General features: G+C 36.2%; 1 protein-coding gene across 1 annotated transcript; it reads left to right on the forward strand.

Moving 5' to 3' along the window:
• The first annotated feature begins 3,885 nt into the window (after positions 1-3,885).
• On the forward strand, positions 3,886-25,917 carry LOC131077317 (lactoylglutathione lyase GLX1). Its single transcript, XM_058014787.2, has 9 exons — positions 3,886-4,405; positions 12,057-12,234; positions 12,339-12,463; positions 12,684-12,748; positions 19,360-19,572; positions 19,765-19,812; positions 20,041-20,148; positions 20,433-20,573; positions 25,451-25,917. The coding sequence occupies exons 1-9, from the start codon at positions 4,264-4,266 to the stop codon at positions 25,493-25,495; spliced, it is 1,065 nt and encodes a 354-aa protein (XP_057870770.1). The 5' UTR covers positions 3,886-4,263; the 3' UTR covers positions 25,496-25,917.

The raw sequence follows: 25,917 nt of genomic DNA on the forward strand, positions 1-25,917 counted from the left end.
GCTGTCAAAAATGCTGTCTCTCAGGAGGACCAGGGCGCCCAGCGCCCCTGTCCTGGCAGGACCAGGGCGCCCCACGCCCCTGTCCTGGTCTTTTGCTCTGAGATTTGGTGTGAAGTTCGGTCTCCGTCTGCTTCTTCTGGATCTGTAACTTGCGGCATCGTCCGAATTCCGAAACCTGCACTTATATCTGAAAAGGTGTGGTGGGCGGCTATATAGGGTTTTGCCTTAGTCAAACCCCCGCTTCGGTGATTTCCACCTCCACGAATAGCCAAGTTGTATTGTAAAATGTATTGTGTGTGCAGACCTAGTGTGTGTGCAAGGTCCTTAAATGCAAGAAAGCAAACCAGAGCAACCTAGAAAGTAAACCCTAATTGCTTGTAAATGATAATGTAAATGCTCTAAATCAAGATGCAAAGTGATCTAAAGCATGAATAAAGGATACATTGAAGCTTATGCAAAGACATGAAAACAACATGAAATCATACCCAACCCTCAAGGGAGGAGTACAAGCCAATCTTCAGTCGGTAATCTCCTATTGTTCTTCAATGTCTCCCAAGCCCTAAATGAATGAAATTGATGAATGCTTGATGGGTGGATGTTGAATGTTATTGAAGTCTTCAAAGATCTTCTCTTTCGCTGCATATGAGGTTCCTGAAAAACCAAAATCCGGATCCTTTCAAATGAAGAAAGAGAGCTCTTATATATGAAACCCTAGGTCTTAATTTCAACTTTTGGCCGACCTAGAGATTGAATATCCCGCCAATTTCTTGGGGTTAAGCTTTATTTTATGATTGGGTCGTGCTCCTAAAATTTCGGGAAAAATGTCCGGGACCATGTGCACGCCGGGCGCCATGGTCCCGACAAATTTTCACCAAATTTTCAGGGCTGTTGGATATGATGATTTTAGAGAGAATCCCGAAGTTACAGCTGATTTTGAGATGTTTTGACCCCCGAAATCAAGCCCCCAAGTTCAAAATAGGACCTAATTAGGGTTTTTGATTAAATGATGTATAGGAGGAATAAAATGAAAAGGGCACACTTTAATGAAAGGGCCCAACTTTATGATGTGAAAGATGATGAAATAAGACCTTAGACCTAATTAATTTGATTAATTAAGTGCTAAAGGAGAAATGCAATGCAAAATGTAAAATGCACCAAGGCGGGTGCTAAACTAGGTGTGAAATTGTACCACCCTAGCAAGTGCATACAATTTACGACGCTACAACTAAATATAAGATCCTCAAAATTGGACACCTACTTCCAAATGTGCAACATATGTGTCATACAATCACCACCAAGTAGGATGCCACTAAACTTGTGGGTCCCACTAGATGACTAGACATTTGTACGCAATTAATTAAATAAAATAACAAATAAATATATCAAATATTATAATAATTAATGTTAGGAGCTGCAAAGGTTGAGACACATTAACGGCGACACAAGATGTTATGTATAAGAAGGTACTTTATAATCACTCAAAGATATATCATAGGAAATCATAAAAGGATCTAGAGAAGAATATTCATAGACATGAAAAATTTGTATATCATTGCAAGGCATAGAAAAATCCATATGACCCCCTAGGGAAAAGTCACTAGAATGTGAATCATAAGAGAAATATATTCTAGAGACAAGGTGAAACAACCTATAAAAGCACAACAAAAATGAAATGATGTCTAATAATCATGACAAAAAAAATATTGCTTTACTTTATCAATCAATATAACACCAGTTGCATGTATTAAAGTACTCTCATGACGTATATACAAATATTGTGAATATGAGAATGATCTAACATGTAACTTTGCATCCTCATTTCCACCAAATGAATCTATCATCAGTGCTCTAAAATGATATGCATCATAAACTAAGTTATCATAAATCAAAGAGTCACGAAACTCATCATGAGAAGATGAAGAATTAGTATTATTCCTATCACTACATGCATCATCAATATATCATGAATACAAATATAAAGGACTAGCAACCCATTATGAAACATGAGTATCTACATCATGAGGATCCCAAAGGAATAATGAAGCGTGCGAAAAACATGGAGGAAAATCCATTTATGTAAAAGAAATGCTATCAAGAGATGGGGAAGGAATATATAACATCATGTGAATCAAGATCCCTAGATGCATCAAATGAACATAGGATAAAAGTAAGAGCTAAGTCACCATTATAGGCTACAAAGAAGGTATAATCATAAGCTTGGTAACATATGAAGTGAGATTGGTTAGGATGGATAAAATGCATCCATGATAAATATCTAACAATGAAAGCACATAGGGCAAAATCTTGGAGGGGTTCCAATGTAAGGTTGACCACTATAAGTAAGAGAATAAATCACCCCTTACATAAATATTAAGGTAAATGAATATAATAAACACTAATAATCAAATTTTTGTATATATGAACTAGGATAGAAATATTTACTTTCAATCAAATATTGAAATAGGAATAAAATACCAATGATAAAGTGTAACTTGAAAGAAGAAAAATATTGTGATAAATAACTATTACCTTCAATAAAAAAAACTAGATCTAGGACAAAGGGACCAAGAAAAATGCTCAATGTGGTTTATGCCACCATATAAGAACCTAAGTCGATTATGTGGGTGTGGAACTAACCCATTGCTATATATTTGACCTTGATACGAATATTCATCCTTCTTGTGTAGATTTGATCTTGATGTTTGTAGAGCCTATGCACTTACATAAGAGACTTGCCTAATGTCTGTATCTATAATAGGAAAAAATGGGGGTATTGATGAACATTGTTTAGAGATTGCTTTGTAGGGATATTTGCTTTAAACAAGCCATATTGATTGATGTAATGCTTTTAGCAAGAGTTTGAAGATAACAAACAATAATGCAAATGACATTGATATGAGTATTATAATGCTCAATGATTGACACTTGAGACTTTAGATGCAAGTGAAATGTAATGCCACATAAATTAGAATGACCTAGTGAAAGAAATTGGGTTTCACCATGTGTTGATGTAACTAATGTGGTAAGATGAATAACAACGAGACCGATCCCTCATGACAAATAGATGCGATGGGGTTTGTCCCAATGACGAGTGAATTCTAGATGCTTGATAGATGCAAATGACCTAGGGGAAGTGTCCTTTCAACCTAGATGCACAATTTGAATGATTTGACATAGGAGGTGATGAATAATGTCTAATTAGAAGGTAGTTGACTTGGGCCTATTATGAAATTTAAATTTTGAATAATTAAATCATAATTACTTTGTGGAATCAACTCATATGAGATTTGTACATGTAGATTTGAACCTAGGAGAAGAACATAGATTTAATGTTAAAAATTATATAAGTAGAAGTTTAATTTTTAATTTAATTTAATTCTTTCTGATGAATGTGAATCTAAAATCATGTTAATATAGTTAGAACATCCATGTAAAATAATACAAAAATAAGAGATATAAATACAAGATATACACTTTTCACCCTTCCAAAATACAAAATTTATAAAACCTTTTTATGAAAAAAGATTTCGGTGAAGTTGAATGGTTCTTAATGGGCTCTCCAAAGATCAAGTCTTGCTAAGTGCAAGGTTTTGATATCATAAGGGATGAGGCTGAGATTGTACCTCAAATGAATTTTGGTGGAATGGATACAATTGTGTCCCTTACTCTTAGCCGAAGAGGTTTCAACCTAAAGCTCGTGTTTCCATATCAAATTAGCTAGAACAAATTTGTGAATGAAAAATCTTCCATTAAAAAACATTCATAAATTTTCTAACAAAACCCTTGAAAAAATCCTACCTCAAACGATTTTTAGTAGAATGGATACAACTAAGTCTGTGACTCTTAGATAAAGAGGTTTCAACTTGAAGCTTGTATTTCCATATCAGATAGGTAAAACAACTTCATGATGAAAGAATCTTCCAAAAAAAATTTCAACCCCTGAAAATTTTTAGTTCAATCCCCTCCATGGGACTATACCCTAAGGCCAATATCACCATCTCTCAATAGCAAAGTCATAGGAGAAGGCCAAAATCATGTGAGGCGGAATAGGAGCCTGCTAAAGCGAAAAAGGAAGAGCATAAGTTGCATTTCAAAATCGGAAGCATTAAATGCCAAATGCTTAGATAACATGCAAGCAAGCATAACTATAGTTTAGCATATGATGCCATATTCGATAGGCCTCTCCCGAAGGAAGGAAAATGATATTTGGCTAAGTAATTGACATCCATTATCACGGACTGCCCATTCGCAGAGGAGGCGGTAATGGCGAGGATGGTGACGATGGTATCCTCATCGCTGCAGCGTTTTCCTGCAATAAATCTCACTCCAACCAATCTAAGGGTTCGAACCGTGCTACCGTCTTACGGGCAATCCCGTAGGCTTGCCCTCCTCCATTTGGGAAGCGGTAAGCATAATTCTTCTTTCCTATTTATTTTAAGTTCCCATAAACTTTGTATTCATTTTGTGAATAATACCGATGCGTTTCACCTCTTTTGAAGTTATTCACGTTTATCGGCAGTTAAATTGCCAAAGCTTGTGTGGCTATGCCTAAATTGCCAAAGCTTGTGTTTTTATCCATAAATTGCTTGTTTTTTGAGACCATGATGTCAATTTGTTAATGAAGTTCACATGTTTGCCGTCCTATAGAATTTATGTAAGAATTCAGTGGTTTTGATATTTTTTTGTGAAAATTTAAGTGGGTTGTTATTTTATTTTCCATTTGTTCACTAATGCCCCGTGGAAGGAGCAGTTATATTCTGACATAACATTAAGGAGAGTGCTTGCAACAACAACTTTGGGCAAGCTTTTGGTGTATGTAATTCTTTAAAACACAGAAAATTATGACTCGGTATTTTTTTGATATCCTATTGAATAGATGGACCAGGACATGTCAGCTTCGGGGGGAAGGATGGTGCTAACACATCAACTTGGGGACTTTAACCTCAAGTGTGCTTTAGAACTGGCAAAGCATTTGCTGCATAGAATATTTTAAAAAGGAAAATAATATCTCAATAATTTTACTGTATTTAATATAAAATAGTTTGAACTAGAGTAAGGACATGTTAGCTTTGAAGAGGATTAACGTCAATTATAGTCTTGGAAAAAGGATTAAGGACTTGTTAGTCTGGGAAAGGAGGATAATGCTAATACATCAACTTGAAAATTTCACCCCAGTGTCTGCTTTCAGTTTGGCAAAGCTTTTGGTGCATGGAATGGTTTAGAAAGGATAATAATTACTCAAGGATTTTAATATTTATTTTATATTTGTCATATGGTTGGACCAATGTAATGCTGGTATTGCATGTTATAATTAATAAGGCTAAGGGAGCTTTGCATTACTTTCTGCTATTACTACTTTTTGATAAATTGTACATAATTATGCATGCAATCAGAGTACCTGGTTGTGTATTTGAAGAATCCCGTTGAAGGTTTTTTTACTCTCGTTACATAACTCTTCTTTCACTGTTAAAAGACCACAAATCTATCACAAGTTGGTTCCTGCCTTATTGTTTATCTTTTGCTCTTATTTTCTGTTTTTTCATTCACATTCTTGTCTGCGTGAGATTAATTTCATATCTCTAGTAACCAACTCTTTTGGTTGAGATTTGAAGATTTCATCATTTGGCAAATGGTGACTGCTTTGGAAATAGAGATTGTTGCCTATGGTGGCAAACTAAAGACCTCAAAGGTTGACAATCTGAATGCTAAGTTTGCTTGGAAATTCTTGGATGCGGTTTTGAGCTACATTTGCATGTGGCTAGTTTTGATCACATTCTTAATATTTGTAACAAATATATGTATAACTATATATATTGATACACTACAATCTTGTTGTGACTTGTTACCACAACACACCTAAGCTCGCATAGTTAGCTTGGGGACCTCTTTTTTTTTGCCTTGAAATTATTTAGAATTTTTTATTTTCTGGGATGAAATTAGGGTATCATCGGCTGAATTTCCTAGTTAGTGTCTCTATTTGTGCTCTGCTGTGTTTTCTGGGTTTTCCATTGGTGAATTTGGTTTGATCTGTCATTTTCCTTTCATGTTGGTTGAATTTCGAAGTTGTAGTCATTTGGCTTTTATTCCTGGTTGGTCTGCGATTTTTCCCACAGATTATGAATTCCTTGGTTTAGTTTCCATGCAATCTGTTTCATAAATCCCAGCTGATGGCACATCGGTTCTAGGTTTGATAATGGACCATTTTTTTCATCAACTTTTGGCGCCAATGTCATTTTAGATCTGATATCCTATTTTTTTTTCTCAAGTTTATTTCTTTTGACTTCCATGGTTTAGTCCCTTGTGGTTTTCCCTTTCTGGATTTGTTCGGAGAATTTTATGAAAATTTCCATGAATTAGCTAGGACTCAAACATAGGATTTGTTAGGGTGCTTTACTAGTAAGCTATCGACCCCCCTTGTGACTGGTCCTTCTATCATGTATGTTTTGGGTGTGGTTTATTTGTCCAACTCTGCTCTTTGAGCCACATTGCAGGTGCTCGAGGCTCCTAACATTTGGCTTGGATACCATATGAGATTTGTTGATGGAGCAAATCTCCTAGGATTTGATGACATGAACGAGCCACAACAGTAAAAGCACAAATGAAGATTATAGAAATGCAATATAACAACAATCCCATTGTGAATGCAAATGCAAATGTATTTACAAGGATGCTCAAGAGTGAGCTGCAAGTTGGCACATATAGGATACCTCTACTGAGAGATGTGAATGTACAACCAATGTGGGGTAATAGGAGATGTAGTCACATGTCGACCAAACAAGGAAAATACAAGTCACATGATGCAAATGAAACTTACCAAAATAGATACCTTATTACCTACCCAATTTATCCAAATACATACCTACTCATTTAAGCTTATTCTTGGTGTACACTGATGCAATAAACTAAATACAAGAAAATTCAAAATAAACATGTAGCTACACTGCCATAAGTGTAACTTAGGTGGATAGAATAGATGAAGGGTTCCCAACAGATGTGTAGCCATGTTAGGTACCCATGCACAAAAGATGCCTCTTTTAGAGGATTGAGAAGGTTAAAACCCCATGTGAGGAAAACCTCATCCCAAAAGACAGAGAAGGAGAGAGACCATACAGCCCCCCATTATGTAGTCCCTTGGACCAGCTTGACATTGAATGTTGAATATGATCTAGGATCTCTAAACAACATTTCTTCCCTTGGGAAGAAACAAACTCAACAATGAGTGCAGAAGATTCTCCCATTCTAAAAAGAAATATGAGATAAGAAAAGTCATATTATATTTCTCTAGAAGCTATACATCAGTTCATGTTGATGTTGAAAGGTGTCACTATTGAATCAAGAGCCCAGGCCTAATTGAAGAAAATGACAGTCTAGAACATTGTGCAATCTAGTATAGAATAGGAACCAAAGAGAAGAGAGAACAATTACTGAAGAATTGTCATCATAGAGGATTCTCAAGTCCTCGATGGTGCTCTAAGTTTGCAAGAAGGGACTCACAAAACAAACTTGATAGATTTATCAAGTACTCATCTTGACAAATTGTCTATATAAGGCAAAGATATGGTCCTTCTACATTGAATCATTGGAAGCCCTAAAAGAAGTGACATGGAACTCAATAGCAATATGAGGGAGATTTTTTGGCACAAGTCTCTAGAATCTTTGTCAATGAAAGGACTTGAGGGATTTGTGACCATATTGCATCTCTTTAGAACTGTGTACTCTAGATGCTTGAGTGAGAAACATCTGTTGAAGGAGCATTAGGTGTCAAATCTGAGGTGTACAATGTAGGTCGATCGTTGGCTTCCCCAAGTGCAACAATATCACTCCTTTGCAAACTCTTGAATGACCACAAAATTGGGAGTGAAGTCAACACTTGCTTGCCCCATTATGTATAATTTGATGGATGGGTAGGACTTAGGAGATTAGTTGACAAGGAAGGTATGCAAATGACATCATTGAATGATTTTTCACCACGTCAACAATCTTATCCCACAAACACACATATAAGTGTTGTTACCCATAAGGATGTGTGGTACAAGGCCCAAAAGAAAATGCAATTTGTGACGTAGCCATAAGATGTGAAGTGTTGACATCAAGGATCTATCTCCCCAACCCATGATTTGCAATAGCAACAATTGCTATCATGTAATAAGCCACTTTGACTTTGAAGAAAAAGAAGAAGATGTACCATGTGACAAAATTGAAGGCAATTGGATGTGATTCTTTTGGAGAAGATGCTTCAACTTCACAATCTATTTTGCATAACATTGATGTTCATCATTCCCAGTTTCTTTCAATATTTACATTTGTGCTTCTCCTTCTTTGATGAAACCCTCTTTGAGGGAGAGAAGTTTTCATGTTCTGGGAGAGAAGTTTTCATGTTCTTTTGTGGAAGTGGATATGGATTGTTGTCTTAGGCTTGTTCCTACTCTTCCCTTTGCCACTGTAAAGGCTTCTTGTCTTTTGCAATCAAGGCATGTAACTTTGGTGACTTCAAGGTTCCCGTTTGAATAAATTTATCTTGCTCCCAAGTGAGTAACATAGCAAAATCCTCAAAACTAGTCATCTCAAATTCACTTGCCAAGGCACTCATTCTAGCATAGAAGATAGGTACAAACATTTTATAGGTAGGTCCTAGATTAGAGGAAACACTTAATATAAATTGGTCATTTGATTTTTCAATTTTACAATCCTTCAGCTATGTTCTTGATGACTTAAACTTTGTGATAATGTCTTGTGTGTTGTCAAAATTACATGGATTGAGACGTATTAGTTCATTTTTTTCAACAAGTGACCTTAAATCTCATCTGTTTGTCCAAACAATCTTTACATAATGTCCGGCATAACCATAGGTGTAAGTTCAATGCGAAAGAGAGACTTACAAGCATAAGAAGTCCATGCCCTCATCATAACAATTCAAATACTTAGTCTTGCAGGCTCATCTTTTGGTTCACTGTCAAATCCTTGAATTATCTTGTAAAACTGCTTAATACTTGGCAACATTATTATTTCATATTTCCATGCAGAATAGTAATACGGTGTGAGGAATGGGATTGCAAGCAAAATGACAAGAATACCCCACCAAAATCACTGAATCAAGAGATCACCCCCAACAAAATATGATGATGGCTTTACACTTAATGCATTTATAGTGGCCACTTGCTGAATGTGCAATAGTGGATTTGATCTGAGTGAAATGCAAATGCTTCAAGATGGCAAAATGCCAAAATTACAATTTTAGTCTAGAACTGGAGAAAACCAAGGATGTAACCATGAATTATGCAAAAAATCATGCACTTTGAAAATGACACCCAAAAACAAGCCCATATGAGTTCAAATAGAGTCCCAGAGGTTTCCAAAATGAGAACACACTAGCAACAGCTTTGAGAAATTGGATATTTGGGAAAATCCAAAAATCAAAATCACAAATCATTTGCACCATCGTGTAGCTTTCAGAAAATTACGCCAAATAGATAAAAGCTCAAAAATTGGAGCCAAATTGATTGAGAATGGGGCCCAAAAAGATTAGGTACCAAAATTAGAATGCAAATAGAGCGGGGGTGAAGAGTTGTGGAGGAAGATAATGATGACAATAGACACCAATTTATGGTTTGGACAAAATATTGTGTTAGGATGCTGAACCATTGTTTGATTTTTGAAAACTATTGTACTACAAGAATGCCTACTAAAAAGCAAAAGACCACAAGTGGAGGAAAGAATTGGTTTTTTGAACCAAGGAGGCTAGAAAAGTGGAGCACTAGTGGTTTTATGCTGCTGCTGGTTTGTTTGGGAGTGGCATTGGTTGTTGGTGGGGTATCGACATTGACTTTTGATTGGAAGTGATAGTTGGTGTAGGAGTTACCTATTAGGTTCATGACATCATAGAGTACCTACTAGTGCAGTAAAAAACTACAAAAAATAATTTTTTTATCTGCCTATGCAGGCAATGACACCAACTCACAACCTCAAATATCTGTTGATTCAAGATACACAAATATCCAATCCGCAAAATATTCCAAATTCATAGAGAATATTCCATAAGAATGATAGTGAGGGGAATAGTTTTGAGAGACCTTTAGGTAAGTTGGCCAAATTTGAAGAATAGATAGCCGATCCTAGGGTTTTTGGGCCCTCTAGATGCAATGGTAGGGTTAGATTAGTTTCAAAATGTTCCAAATATCAAGTGATCTATGAATGCCTAATAGAAAACCCTTCTTCAAACCCTTGCAAAATCAACAATTTTAGATCCTTTGAACACAAGATATATGTACCTACAAAACAATGCCAAAAAAAGAAGCCCATGATCCTGATCTCTCTTTCAAACTTTTATGATTCTCCAGATCATCAAAGTAAGAGAAGAGCATGCTAAAACTTCAGAAAGATTTGGTATACTCTATGGAGATGAGTAAGCCTGAAGTTACCAATTGCTCTAATACCATGCAAAATTTTGCATGGATCAGCTAGGTCTCAAACCTAGGACCTTCCGTTTTCTGTTGGGCTGCTCTATCATTGAGCTGCCTGCTCACTTTGTGTCCTGTCCTTTTACATTTCATTTATTGCAATACTACATGTCACAACAAAACAAAAAAGAAGTAGAATAAAAATTTCACTCAAATTGAGAAAGATGCTCTAAACTGGTGACTCCCTCAAACATGAGATATAAAAGGGAGAAGAGAACCTCAATTGAGAGGGGGATAACTTGGGAATCAGAAGTGCAGATCTGATTGTGAAAGGTTGTGTCCCTGTCAAAGGGCAGAATTAATGAAGAGTTACACTCTTTCAAAGGGTGCTAATGGTGAAAGGGTGTGTTTATTGCCAAAGGGCATACCTGATGAAGAGGTGTGACCTCTCCCTCACATTGAGAGATATAAAGGAAAGGAGTCAAAAGCCTCCAGTGATATCATTATTATCACCATTGATCAGATCAGATCAGAACTGTTATTAAGTTACAGGTAGTAATATCCTTGTTCTCGGTGGTATGCATGGAGATGTGCTAAGGAAAGAGAAGTATATTCTATTAAAGAAACATATCCTCAAGAAGATGCAATTTTTATTATAGTTAGTAATGATTTTCTAAGAGGTCCGTTTTAGAGAAGATTTGCAAGTGAAGGAATACAATTAACAAATAAGAAGATGTGTCTCTTCGGTCAAGTGTCTATTCAAAAGGATACGATCCTTTGATGTAAATATATATAGAGATTAGAATATGGGTTGAGATCAGGGGGAAAATTAACTTGACTATGGATGGAATAGAATTGATATCCTGATTGAAAATATATTGTTCATTAGAGCGCACAGCCTGGTACTTCTGCTAATACCTGGGTAAGGATTGGAATGATTGTGTAGGGAAAGGCGGTCTAAATCCTCACAATTCAGGCAATCCCAAGATGGGGTAAGGACAGGTATGCCGGAAACCTTGAGGGAGTAGTACCAAGATGGGGTAAGGGTCTGCATCTGGAAACCTTGAGGGAGCCTGCTTGTTGATTGGTCTCGAAGCGTGCTCTAGCACAATAATTCTCCCTCCTCAATTTGGTTTAGAGAAGTAACAGGGATAAGACCTTGATATATAGGGTCTTGTAAATGTATTATTAAGAAGTAAATGCCTACTAATATAAACATTTAAATTAAGATGTTATAATATTTAATGATGCATTCAATAGTATAGATTAATTGTTGATAAACAGCCTGCCTCCCAGTAGGGGACATCGCATATCACATTTTTTCTCATTGTGTAGATAAGCTGAAGTTTAAGTTTTATTATTGCAGTTAAATAAAATTTGAAAGTACTTTCTCCAAACCATTTCATTCTATTTCAATACTTCATGTAGCAACAAAAAAAAAAAAGAAATAGAAGAAAATTTACAATCCACGTGAGAATGTTGCTAGGAATTCACTTTTTATCACTTTCTTTCTTATTGTGTAGATAAACTTTGAACATGAATTTGTACTTTTGAGGCTTTCTGTTTGTGACTGGCATCATTGTTTGCATTTTTCAAGGGCATATAAGAATATCGTAGACAAGTTTAAGCAACAATTCTGATAGTATGCATCTATTTCAGGTTTCCATCAGGCAAGAATGTTTGTAAAAGGAACATCAGTTAACATGAGGGTTGAAGGAAATACGGCTCAAGCAGGTGCCATGGTTAGCGAAGAAAGCCTCCAGGAATGGTCCAAAAAGGATAACCGCAGACTTCTTCATGTTGTTTATCGTGTTGGTGATTTAGAAAAAACCATCAAGTCTGTACTTCTATTCCGACACATTTCTTGTACTGTGTACATGATATAATCACCTTTGTTTGTAATGCTTTACTTAATGTTACTTAATGTCACTACCATTGCAGATTTTACACAGAATGCTTGGGGATGAAGCTTCTGAGAAAGCGAGACATACCTGAAGAAAGATACACAAATGCATTTCTAGGATTTGGTCCAGAGGAAAGTCACTTTGTGGTGGAACTTACTTACAGTAAGTTTATCATGCAATGCTACACATAATACACAACTGTATGCTATTGAAAATTATTAAGATTCTTTTCAATATGGTCTGTTACTATAATCTTGAGTTGCATGCTCATACGAATACTTATTTTAAAAAATCCAGTTAATTATTTGATGTTCCTTGAGTTATCTCAATGATATCTACATAAAAGTGAGCATATGACTCATTAAAAAGTCAACTTTTACAGATTATGGAGTAGATTCATATAATTTGGGAACCGGCTTTGGTCACTTCGGTGTTGCTGTTGAGGATGTAAGATTCTTTTTGCATATGGCTATGATGTTGATCTTTTATTATCAGGTTTTGGCATCTTCTCAATTATTTCTGTATCTATTCGTTTTTATGTTGATGCAATGTTTCTGTTTGGGTCTGAAAACTGATCGTCTAAATTTACCAAACAAGTAATTGGTGGAAAGCTATTGACATTTCCAACTTTAGAGGAACTATCAATGTCAAGGACGTTTTTGTTTCAATGACTGAATATAATTTACCATTCTTATGAATTGGTGAGTTTTATTTGAGGCATAACAATAGTAAACTGTATGGTGTAGAATCATGGATTTCAAGGTTAGCAAGTTTGTGAGATTGCAACCAAGAAACCATTGTTGACTGCCGACAACCAAACAAGTGGAGTAATTTAAGTTCACTAAGTTCACATGACTTGGACATAACAAGTCATACAGCATATGTGTTGACTTGCCTGCTGGCAAAAATGGGTAAAATGTCAGCAGATGATAGAATATGTAAAAAATTAATTTAATCAAGTGAAAGAAAAGCCTTCTCATTAAAGAAATTTGCTATAACTCCTGAATCTGATATCTATTCATTCTTTGATGCATCAGAAGCAGTCAAAGCAACATGTATGAGAGTATTTATAACATCAGACTTTTATCATTTTTAATGTTATTATAATATTAAGGATCTTTTATGGGTTCTCATCCCAATATGCAGCAATGATAAAGACAACATGAACATACCTAAAATCCTGTGCATACCCATGCAAGGGAGACATGCCCAACATAGAAGATACAAAAAGGCCAACATAGACCTACAGCACTAATATTACTTAAGAAAACACACTTAAGCATAAAAAATTTTAAAATTGCCATAGCATGCAGTCCAACTGCTATAATTGCCTTCACAAGTTTGAGAGTCTGCACATCCGTGTTGATTTTATGGTAGTGCTCGTTAACCACAGGCAAACATCAGATCTGTTGCCTTTGTTATTTTTATTACTTTCAGATTAATATAAAATCAGAAATCAGAATTTAGTTTGATTAGCTTAAAGATTTAGAGATTTCTAGATTTAGGCATGACATAGAAATGAACAAAGAAATAAGAACAACACATGGTTACCCTGGGAAAACCTCCTAGGAGGAAAAACCCAGCCAGAAAAGATCCTCAGATCTGATTATGGATTATATTCATATAACAGTTACACCACTTATCTTAGGTCCTTGAAGATGTCTGAAGTGTTTGCTCTTAGGGCTGATGGAATCAACCACAGGTCTGCACTTTCATTTATATCAGGTCTGCTCCTTCAACACACCAATCAGCACTCAGACTCAAGCCCTAGATCTGCACTCTTGATGTGTCTTAGATCTGCACTGATTCAGTAACCCTGGCACTTTAATTCTGGAACAGCTCAGCCTTCTTTATGACAGCAAGAACTTGATGTTTGCTTCTTTAATTGGCAGGGATGATTCGCATAAATTTCTTCACCAGCTTTTGCATTAATCAGATTGTGTACTTCGCATCATTAGGCATGTGTGAACTCAGATGTATACTTCGCATCCTTAGGCATGTGTGAACTTCACATCATTAGCAGATATGTATTTCGCTTGAAGGATGTGTATTGTATTTTGAATGAGGCAGATATGTCTTATATATATGTGATGCAAAATCCTTTTTATGTCGGCCTAATATTAATTAAATTACTTTTAATTTAATTTGAATCTCTTTAATCCGAAATGCCTTGATAGATAGGGTTGGCCGTATTTAAGCAAGCACGTTGTTATGCATGTAGCGTGGGGTTTCATTATGTAGCGTGGAGTGAAGTGAGGTATAGGGCCCAACCCTACACGTTGGAGAAAGGGGCTGGCCCCCTTGGGCGGATTCCAATGTTGCCCAAGGCAATTGGAATCCACCATTCCCTAATTATAATCAACAGCCTTCTCAACCATAGATGATAAGCTCTTATCGTCACCCCCGAGCACACTACATGTCCTTCATGTTATTGAATTCATGTCTATTGATGCAATCATGACCTTGCATATATATGAATCAATACCTCCTAATAGACCTCAAGTCGGCCATATACTTTTGGCGCCAAGGATTGGGTCAGACCTATATATTACAAGTTACATATGAGTCTCCCTTAGTGGCAAGTTACATTTAACTTAAACACAAGTTACACACAAGTGGTTCGCCCAAATAGGGCTTGCCTCAAATTAGACTCATACAACTAAGATATCCAAATGCCAAGGCGTTAGGCCACTTAGCATTTTGTGCACTAGGTCGGCCCTAGAAGGGATCCGACCTAGCTACACAACAACACTCCCTCTTAGCTAGGGAGGATTCCTTCTGAATAACCAAGTCACAGTGACTACCACCATGGCTACTCCCATGAATAATACGTTCACCCTAGCTACTCCCAGAGGGTGAACAAGCACATCATGGAATTTCTTCCATGATACCCACCATACCTACTCGCAGAGGGTGGGCTCACCATGCCTACTCGCAGAGTGTGGAAGAGGGCTTTCACCTCAACCTTCTCCCAGAGAAGGGTGCATTACCACCATGCCTACTCGCATAGGGTGGAACAAGGGCTCTAACCTTAGCCTTCTCCCAGAGAAGAATGCATCTCCACCATGCCTACTCGCAGAGGGTGGATCCACCATACCTACTCGCAGAGGGTGGAACGAGGGCTTTAACCTCAGACTTCTCCCAGAGAAGAATGCATCTCCACCTTGCCTACTCGCAGAGGGTGGATCCACCATACCTACTCGTAGAGGGTGGAACGAGGGCTTTAACCTCAGACTTCTCCTAGAGAAGAATGCATCAACAAGGGATTGCACCTGGAACTTCTCCCTCACAGAGAAGAACTCATTAACAAGGGCTTTCACCCCAAATTTCTCCATCACAGAGAAGAATGCATTAACCAAATCTTCATGATGACATGGCTCCCTCTGAAGCTGGAATGTCAGGCTCCCTCGAAAGCTGAAATGTCAGGCTTCCTCGAAAGCTGAAATGTCAAGCTCCCTCTGAAGCTGAAATGTCAAGCTCCCTCTGAAGCAAATATCAACCTTCCGATCTCTTCGTCCAAGGTTACTTCTGACGATATGTTAGACTCCCTTTGAATGCTGATTCTTCCTCTGCGAAGAAATGCAAGCAATCTTCCTTCCTTGAATGCAATCTCTGATTCGTCCTGGAAGCATTTTAGAGAGAGATAATGATAGTCAGGGGAAATGTCAATACATGATTCACTATTCAATGATGTAGCATTATTCAAACATAAAGAGTACTTATCTTTTATAATTTTGCTCAGCAATGGAATTTCCATTCACTTGGATTGATCACACCGAAGCACCTAGTGATGATCTGATGGCTGCGTGGCCTTTGGCCCTCACCATCACTCATCATCTGTCCACAATATCTGCTCCGAGCATAGCTTAAGCATCATCTAAAGAACTGCCTTTAATACCATCCACAACAAAGTGATGGACCAACCACATAAATGCGACAAAAATCCACTTGTAGCAGAGTGTGCCAGAATGCTAAGCTGCAGTGCCTATCCTAGGACAAACTTCAGATGATCTTCAAGAGCAACATAAGCAAGAACTTGAATAACTGGACCTTCAGTTGCAATATCATCTAATGCCTATGCAGGCTTCAACGAAACGAATGCTTCATGTGACTCTCGAAGCTTCTAGGATGATGTGAGAGCTATTGCAAGGCGATATTGCACGGAGGCCTTTTCCACCATTCTTCATCGTTAGGTGCCTCCATTCACTTTCGTCCCCATATGCACACATTTCACATTTGTGTACGGCTTAATGTGATCATCACAAAACTCGCCACTATGCTGTTGCTCAATTTCAACCTTCCATTACACTGAGCAGTCGATAGCACGCGTACCGACTTGCGTCGCTTCATTGAATCCTCAGAATGCTTGCTACCACCTTGTCGATGTCTCTAGCCACGAGTGTCATGAAGCGAGCGATCTCCGTCACTTTCATTTGCTAGTAAAATGTTACGATCGCCGGAGAGAATTCTCCACAACATGTTCTCCTCCCTGAATGAAGAATTCGAATATAGAATGTTAAAACGGACATAGATGTCCATAGCGACTCCACTTACCGTTAGCATTTCGATACTAGGCTTGGCGACTTTCAATGCCAAGGCATCGGACTGAATCTATCATTGAGCACTAACGACAGATCTATGGCAATCATCGGCACCTCAACGTTCATTACTTGCCACAGAGCATATGCGATGCTCACAACTGAGTTGAGAGGCTCAGTAATCGACTTTTGCCTGCACTTAGATTTCTTAGTCTGCAAATTACTTTGATTGAACTCCCTCAAAAGCACAGGATCTACCTTCAAGCGGTTAGGCTCTATAGAAGAAACCCGCTCTGATACCATGTTAATTTTATTGTAGTGCTCGTTAACCACAGGCAAACATTAGATCTGTTGCCTTTCCAACCATAGATGATAAGCTCTTATTGTCACCCCCGAGCACACTACATGTCCTTCATGTTATTGAATTCATGTCTATTGATGCAATCATGACCTTGCATATATATGAATCAATACCTCCTAATAGACCTCAAGTCGGCCATATACTTTGGCACCAAGGATAGGGTTAGACCTATATATTACAAGTTACATATGAGTCTCACTTAGTGGCAAGTTACATTTAACTTAATCACAAGTTACACACAAGTGGTTTGCCCAAATAGGGCCTGCCCCAAATTAGACTCATACAACCTAGATATCCAAATGCCAAGGTCGACAGGCCACTTGGCATTTTGTGCACTAGGTCGGCCCTAGAAGGGATCTGACCTAGCTACACGTAACACAACAACAATCCGAACTGTAAAATATCTTTTTATATCTTTTTTCAATTTAAAATCAAGACACACCAATCTACATTGGGTCCTTGGGCAACCTAGCACCATGATTGGCCATTTAGAAAATACCTAAACAAATCCAGAGAAAGGCCACTCAATTCTTCTCCACAAAAGACTGTGCATGATCACTTCAAACCACTGTATACCTCCATCGAAGAAACATTGTCCACCAACATTTAACATTGTAGCACACTCTTTGAACTGTCCTTACACACAATCACATAAGTGCTTGGCAAGACATCTAAAAACAATCAGTAATGCACATTGTTGCGTGCTGCCTCCATATGGGATTATCTTTGACAAAAGTGAACTTAGGAAAGAAAAACTCAGCTATCCTTCTCCACGATAGTATATAATCTTTCCCAATCCCTTATATTAATTCTATATATTGCAAATAATATAGAGCAATCCATCCCCTTGTTGGCTAATAGATTGGACACCTTATTTTGTTCATTATAACAATGACTAAACCTCACCAGTACAAACATTTTTTTCTGTGAAATACTTATTCTAAATAAGCACTTGTGCCAATTAGGGCTATGCCCTTCTATAATTACATTTATTATGACTTGTGAGTCTTCTTCTATCTCAATCCCTTTATAGCTCAACGCATAAGCCATATTTAAACCTGCAACGATAGACTCCCATTCAGCTGTATTGTTGGTTCTAAAACCAAGAAAAAGTGATCCCCTTTCCAAGAAAGCTCCCTCCACATCTTGCAGTAAATGCTATTTACCTGCTAAGCCATGACTACTCCTTGATGCACCATCAAACTTCAATTAATTACCATCCTCCAAAACAGTCCAGCATAGTCTCCTTTCTAATCTCTTGCATTCTCTTAACCCTTTAAAGGGCCCTTGGGCTTGTATCTTGTGAATTCCCTTGATTATATAAAGTATCCTCTTCCAAGTTCCACATCACACTTCCTCTTGAAGCAATCCTTTGTGTGATATTCTGACTCACCACTATATGGGTAAACCTTTGGTTGTTTTCTTGATTGTCTTTTCATTGTGCAACTTGAAATTTGTTTCCGCAGACTAAACTTATTTGAATGCTATGCATGCTTGCCCTTACGACCTAACTGTGAGATAAGAGCACCACTCTTGGAAGGATACAGCCACTCAACATGTTTAAGATTTTTGTTCATCCTGTATCAACACACTTGAGAAATGTTCTTACTTGTACTGTAAGGCTTTCTCAACATGCGTTTATATGAAAATGCTATGGTTTGGGAAAAGTATGTGAGAGTTAGATAGATGACATCAGAGCTAGCTTGTTTTTTGTTTGTAGCTCTTGGATCTTTAATGACATATTCTTTGACCGTCATAAAATTTCAAGGCATAAAATTACCTCCACTTTCTTTTTATCCACAGTGGTTTTAATCTGTCATTTTCTCCTTCAAGTTTACTTTTGGGTAATGATGGGGAATGGAAAAGAAAGAGCGCCCAAACAAAATATTATAATGTGACTGCACCAATGGATATAGCTTGGAAAATTGAAATAAATTAAAGGTCCTTAGCAAATAGGTTTTTGAGTCAAATGTTATGAAGAAAAATCCATTATATCCATGTGGAGGATTTGAAGGTTGGTTAGCCCTTAAAATCAAAATTTCTGATTCTCAGTACAAATGTTATATAGCTTCTTGTGAAAATGTAATTAAAAAACTTTATGTTTAGTTTGTTGAATATCATAAACCATTGATTTGCTTAAATAATTTTTACCATATCAGGTCTATAAAGCAGTTGATCTTATTAAAGCCAAAGGAGGAAAAATTTCCAGGGAACCGGGGCCAGTGAAAGGAGGTAAATCAGTAATTGCTTTTGTAGAGGATCCAGATGGCTATAAATTTGAGTTGATAGAGAGAGGTCCTACTCCAGAACCATTGTGTCAAGTAATGCTCAGAGTAGGAGATCTTGATCGTGCGATTGAATTTTATGAAAAGGTAAGTTACTAGAATCATGCAACTAGGTTGCATGTGAGTTTGTATATGGTATGATACTTGATTTTTTGAAAATCAACAGATTATTTGGATTGAAGATACAAGCTATTCAGGCAGTTCCATGTGGTAACTCTTCATCAAATGTATGGGTTATTTTTTTGATATTTTGATTTATACATCCTTGTTTCAATGAAGGCCTATGGGATGGAGCTGTTACGAAAAAGGGACAATCCGGATTACAAGGTAACTGCTCACACAAATGTTTGCAGTTACTGTGAACTCGCATCCTTCTTGGCATTTAAATCCTTGATAAAATACACATTTATGTATTGCAATTCGTGGAAGGGTTCATATTTCAAAATTTATGCTGGTCAAGTTCAACTTCTTTTTGTTTTTGAACATTCCATGATTAGGAGGTGATTATGTTTCCAATCCACAGTAAATGGTGAAAATCTGAATTCTTGTTCGCAGTATACCATTGCTATGATGGGATATGGATCAGAAGATAAAAGCACTGTTATGGAGTTGACTTATAATTATGGAGTGAACGAGTATGACAAGGGAAATGCTTATGCCCAGGTAGTTTAGAATTCGAATTTTCACATGGGATTGGTAGTTTTTAATTGAAAATATAAATAATCGAATTAAAGGAACACTGAATTTAGGAATCAATTTCCAATCTTACATTTATTCCATTGCTATTTTTTTGTGCTTATGTTAGCTTGCTAGTTAAATTAGATGCTAGAGTAAAAGCAAAAGTATTTCTACTAGGGATGATACAATTCTGTTTATTGGTTTGGCTGTTCATTACAATGCATTGGATAAATAAAATATTCTGATAGGAATACTCTTCTTGTTAGCAGATTGCAATAAGCACAGATGATGTTTACAAAACAGCAGAAGCAGTTAAACTAGCGGGTGGAAAAGTGACTCGTGAACCTGGGCCACTTCCTGGTATCAGTACAAAAATTACAGCTTGCCTTGATCCTGATGGCTGGAAAACGGTACGCTCTACTAAAATTTTATTTACACTTGTGATTATACAGCTGTTTTTTCTCTGAAAGTTGTCTTCATTTACATTATTGCTCCAAATGGAAGATATTCTTAAATATAGATAAGTAGACCTGTAAATCTAAAAAAATCAATAACTGATGCATTATATACGTGTACATGAATGGATGAGAAACTTCATGTTATTGTCGAAGACTTTGATTGACTGCCACTAGTATGTTATTGAGACAACCACTGTCAAATATTTACTCAAATGTTTAGGAAAAAAGCATTATGCACATTTTATTCATTATTAATCGTTTGCAATTATAAATATCATTTAGAACAATAATACTGGATTTTTTTTTTAATTGTGGGATTGTTATTATATGGCATTGATATTGGTGTAGGCCAAGGGTGCAAAAGGGAAGGTGCAGTGGCATTCTCATTTGTTTTTCTAATGATATAATAATACTTAAAAATGGTCTTCTGTTAATGCTTTTTATCAAGAGAGATCTAAAATTTTACTTATAGGATTCTTACTTCGGTCAAGTGGATGATATAACAATACTTTGGTTTAATGGAGGCATCAATGGGCGTTTTTAATTATATTTTTATTATGTTGTTTTACTGTGGGATTGCCCCATGTGTTACCAGTTATCTCAACATGACCTCCGTGAGTAATCATTGCACTAATGTTTTATACTATTTAAATTTTTGTAATAATTAGAAGGTGAGGGGACCACTTAGCACAAAAGTACCTTTAAGTATTTGTAAGGAAGGTGAGGATTAATGATTATAATCTACTGCTATGGGATTTTAATCTCTACCTTTTCTCCCCATTGGTTAATCTTTTGGAGCAAGTAATGCCTTATAAGTCACTCTTGATTCACAATCTGATCAATGGGGCACCTAGCCCAAGCACAACCCAATCACAAGTTTGCATTAATGAAGGTATTCATAGGCATTTTTAATTAGAATATTTTTTTTGTTGGATTTGACCTATGTGATTTTAGTTATCTGAAGATGACCTTTGTGAATAGTCATTTACACCAATGATGTTTTTCATCTTAAATTTTGTAATAAGTAGAAGGCAAGGGGCCCACTTAGTACACAAGCACATCTAACCAATGGGACACTAGCCCAAACACAACCTAATCATGAGTTTGCATTAATGAAGGTATTCATAGATATTTTTAATTAGAATATTTTATTTTTCTGTGGTATTTGACCTTATGTGATTTTAGTTATCTCAAGATGACCTCTGAGCAGTCATTTGCACCAATTGTGTTTTTCTTCTTAAATTTTTGTAATAAGTAGAAAGCAAGGAGGGGCACTTAGTACACAAGCACATTTAAGCATTTGTTAGAAGGGCGAGGATTAATGAATGTAATCAACTGCTTTGGGCTTTTAACCCTCTAGTGACTCTCCCTATTTGCAAAGAGCACCCAAACAAAGTATTATATTTTTTTAGTCAATCACCCAGATACCCTGATTTTAAAAAATAACATTCTTGTACCACATCCAATGTTTCTCGTTACTATGCCCATGACAGTAGAGTATCATTGGTGTTTGGTACCCTATAGCTAGCTCCATGTAATGATCCGTTAAACCTGATGTATATTAATTGTGGCATTTCTCATTCTTATTTGTTTTGGAAGTAAATTTTTGCTATGCTGTTTAGCAAGGACACATCTTTTGGGTTCACTCAAACATGATACAGACAAGTACAACCGCTTGGGACGAGTCCAATCTATCGGGTAACTCAAATATTATACAGATGAGTTTAATGGTGTCTCTTGGGTACATCCATCATTTATTTAATGTTTTTTTTTTAAATATATTTTTGCATCATACTGCACTTGGTGCTTTTTACAATTGACTCTTTTGCATATGTTTAATGGAAGAATAGTGTTTTGAATGACTGTTTAGACTGTGAGAAGTATTGGCTGCAGTCTTTATGCATATATAGATGAAATTACTCTGCTATCATGCTCTATAGTGGATACTGACCGGCTTCAAGGAGTTGCTCTTCGTATGCATCAGTGCAACTTTTTGGATCACAAATAGAATTAAAAGAATCTTGCCATATTACATTTTAATGTGCAGAAGATTGGTAAAAGTTTAAGCCATAAGCACTAATATACAAATATGGTTAGACCCAACCAATTCTTGGTATGTGGATAAACAAGATTCTGGCACTGGCTGATATAGTGAAGTTTATACATGCAAGCTCATGGAGCTTTAATTTATATTTTTAAACTGTAGATAATTGTTGTATTCATATAAATTGTGCAAGCTCATGGAGCTTTAATTTATATTTTTAAACTGAAGATAATTGTTGTATTCATATAAATTGTAATGGTTAAAATTGGGGCACACGCTCTTTTGGATAGTTTAGCTGCTGTAGATTAATCTTGCTGTTGTGCAATGTAGTTGACAGGGATTGTAGTTTTCTCATTATGCAACTATAAGCTGAATGTTTGAACCACCCTAACTTGTCTGGGTTGGTGTGAAACTGCAAAGGTCAAATGAGAGCATAGGCTTCATGAATCTAGTCATTCAATTGGACGTGTTATGTTGTCTCATGAACTAGCTATGAATGTGGTCATTGTATTGAGTACTACCAAATTCACAACCATCAGGCAGAATAGTAATGCATTTTTCATTAGGGATGAAAAGTTAGTAAATGACAAATGTTAATAGCATGGTCATTTTGTACTAGTAAGAGACATTTATTTGAATTAAAATGCCTCTTCTGGAAGTGATGAATAAGTTTCCCTGAAAGCATATATCAGGTACTGTCAAGAAATTGCCAAACCCTACAACTTAATTTGATGTTATTCAACCCTTAAATGGAAGTGTGAATATGGCAATTCTTGAGAAAAACATATTTCATCAGGAAATTGGAATTGGCCCTGAGAGTCGCATGTAATTTGTGACAAATAAGCATGCTTAGCAATCATTCAACCCTCGGTCTGTTGTACATCTCCATCCATAGTTCACCATCGTAGAAATGGGTCGCTTGCTCCTCCTAGCAATCACCACGTTTTTTCAGGCACAAGATCTCAACAACATAATATTTTGAGTCAGGCTTTTATTTTTTACATACCTTTTTCCTTTGTTCTTTCAACAGCATAACATCTTGACTTGGGCTATTATTTCATTTTTTAATATACATTTTGCTTTTTCTGTTTTTCTTTGCATAACTTGTATTTGAAATGCACTCATTTGTCGGTCCCATTAGCATGTTATGGTTATTATGCCAATGGCGTATTACACTCACATATGGATGCAAAAACATCTGACAATAAAAACTAGAAGCATTTGATTTTATGTGTTTGTGACACTTAAATGCATGAATAACAAAAGAGCATATTACTATTATTTTTTAATTTAATTTAATTTATTTTTCCCCCTCATGTACTTTTTTATATATATTTAATTATTTAATGCTAATTATATATTCACTTCCACCTCCCACCTGCCACTCATTCAGAGTTTAACTCATCAATCAATTCTGTGTATCTCCATCATGCAATCAGTTAACTTCATAATTATCTCAATGAAATATTATTAATTATGGATGATTGAAAGTGTCCCTATATAAAATCCACTTTTTTCTCAAGGAGACGGATACAAAGGAATATAAAATAAAAATATAATAATAATAATTTGGTACTAAAAGCTTTTTTACTTTTGGAAACAGTTTAATGGAAATATAAAAATAATAATATATTAAAACATAAAAATATAATCATATCTTAATAATAATTTAATATCTGAGTTACTGGGTTCAGCCCCCTAGACCCCTGGTACTGGTCTAGTTCGGTCCTGGTTTGGGGTTCGGTTCCGGTTCGCCTGTGGTTCGGATAGGGTTCGTGATTCACAGGCCTGGTTCGAACCAGGGCGAACCCAAGAGGACCCAGGTCGAACCTAGGGGTCTGACAACCCAAAAATGGATTTTTTTTTTGCAAAATTTAATGTTTTTTGAATTCCACCACATAAAAAATTAAAATATGACCCTAAAAGTGAGTTTTAAAACATTAACTTGGCTCATTTCACACAAGCAACATGACTACAAGCAAGGGGAAACGAAGATGTGGGATATGGAGCCAAAACATACTGATTTGGATGATTTCACTTCTCAGCTTGTTGCATTTGATGACTCAGATAGTGAGCAAACTTAAAGTGAAAGTGCAAGTGTAAATGGCATTGGCATTGGCATTGATTCATCTAATGTCAATGTCAATGATGAGGAGGAGGAGAATGAGGATGAGGAATTAGAGAATCCATTTGATGATCAAACTTTAAATTGTTGAAAGTTGAAACAATGATACTTGAATATTTTATTATTTTGATATTAAACTTGATGTATATGGTGCTGTTATGGTATGATCATGATGCTATGATTACAAGTTTATGTTGGTTTTATTGTTTATATGATGCTATGTGACATGCTAATCTTAATTCATGCTTATAGGCTGCATATATATATAATTTACATGTTTTTGCACTAACGAACCCAAACCCCTTTTCAAAATTTTGCCGTACCGGCGTACCGGTTCTTCGAACCCGAACCAGTGCCTGAACCCGAACCCGAACCGGCAACCTAGTTTAATATTAATTACAATATCATAATTTAATAATAATTATAATATAATAATATACTAAATTTGTAAGTGGAATAATGAACAAATATGATATCTTTCGGCGTACTTTACCTATATTCCTTTAAAGATAGTTATGCTAGTTAGTGGACACTAATAAATTTCAAATTTCAAATTTCAAATTTATTGCTAAATTCCTTGGTAATGTGTTTTTTTTTGGTGCAATTTTGTAACATGCATGTAGAAAATAGATTTATTTTTACTTGTATTTGGGTTCGCAGGTGTTCGTAGATAATGCCGATTTCCTTAAAGAGCTTGAGTCGTAAGGCATGTGGCAAAGAATTTTGTGAGCAAATATAATGTTATCTGCAGAAGGTGACATTCTTGCCACCAGCAAATCAGGTTTTGTGAAGTGAGTATAAGCGCCTTGCATAGCTGTTTTGAGAATGGGCCGTGTTCGTAATGCCAGAATAGTATGACTGAATCTTTTGTAAATTCGTCAATATTGTCTCAATTAGTTCATTCACTGTGCTTTGAGTAAGTATTTGTTCTAGAAAAGACTACCCTTTGTTTTCTGTAATGTAAATTGTCTATTTTCTTTTATCTGTCCATCTGTGTTTGTATTCTCATTGGTTACGGATATTTCCAAACATATTCAGCAAGATGAGAATCTTGTATCGAGAAAGTTTCATGCATATATATTTAATTTGTTTATTTAAATAAAATTTAACATTTTAATTATTCTTAA

Source organism: Cryptomeria japonica, chromosome 6, assembly GCF_030272615.1.
Source record: "Cryptomeria japonica chromosome 6, Sugi_1.0, whole genome shotgun sequence".
Lineage (NCBI taxonomy): Eukaryota > Viridiplantae > Streptophyta > Pinopsida > Cupressales > Cupressaceae > Cryptomeria > Cryptomeria japonica.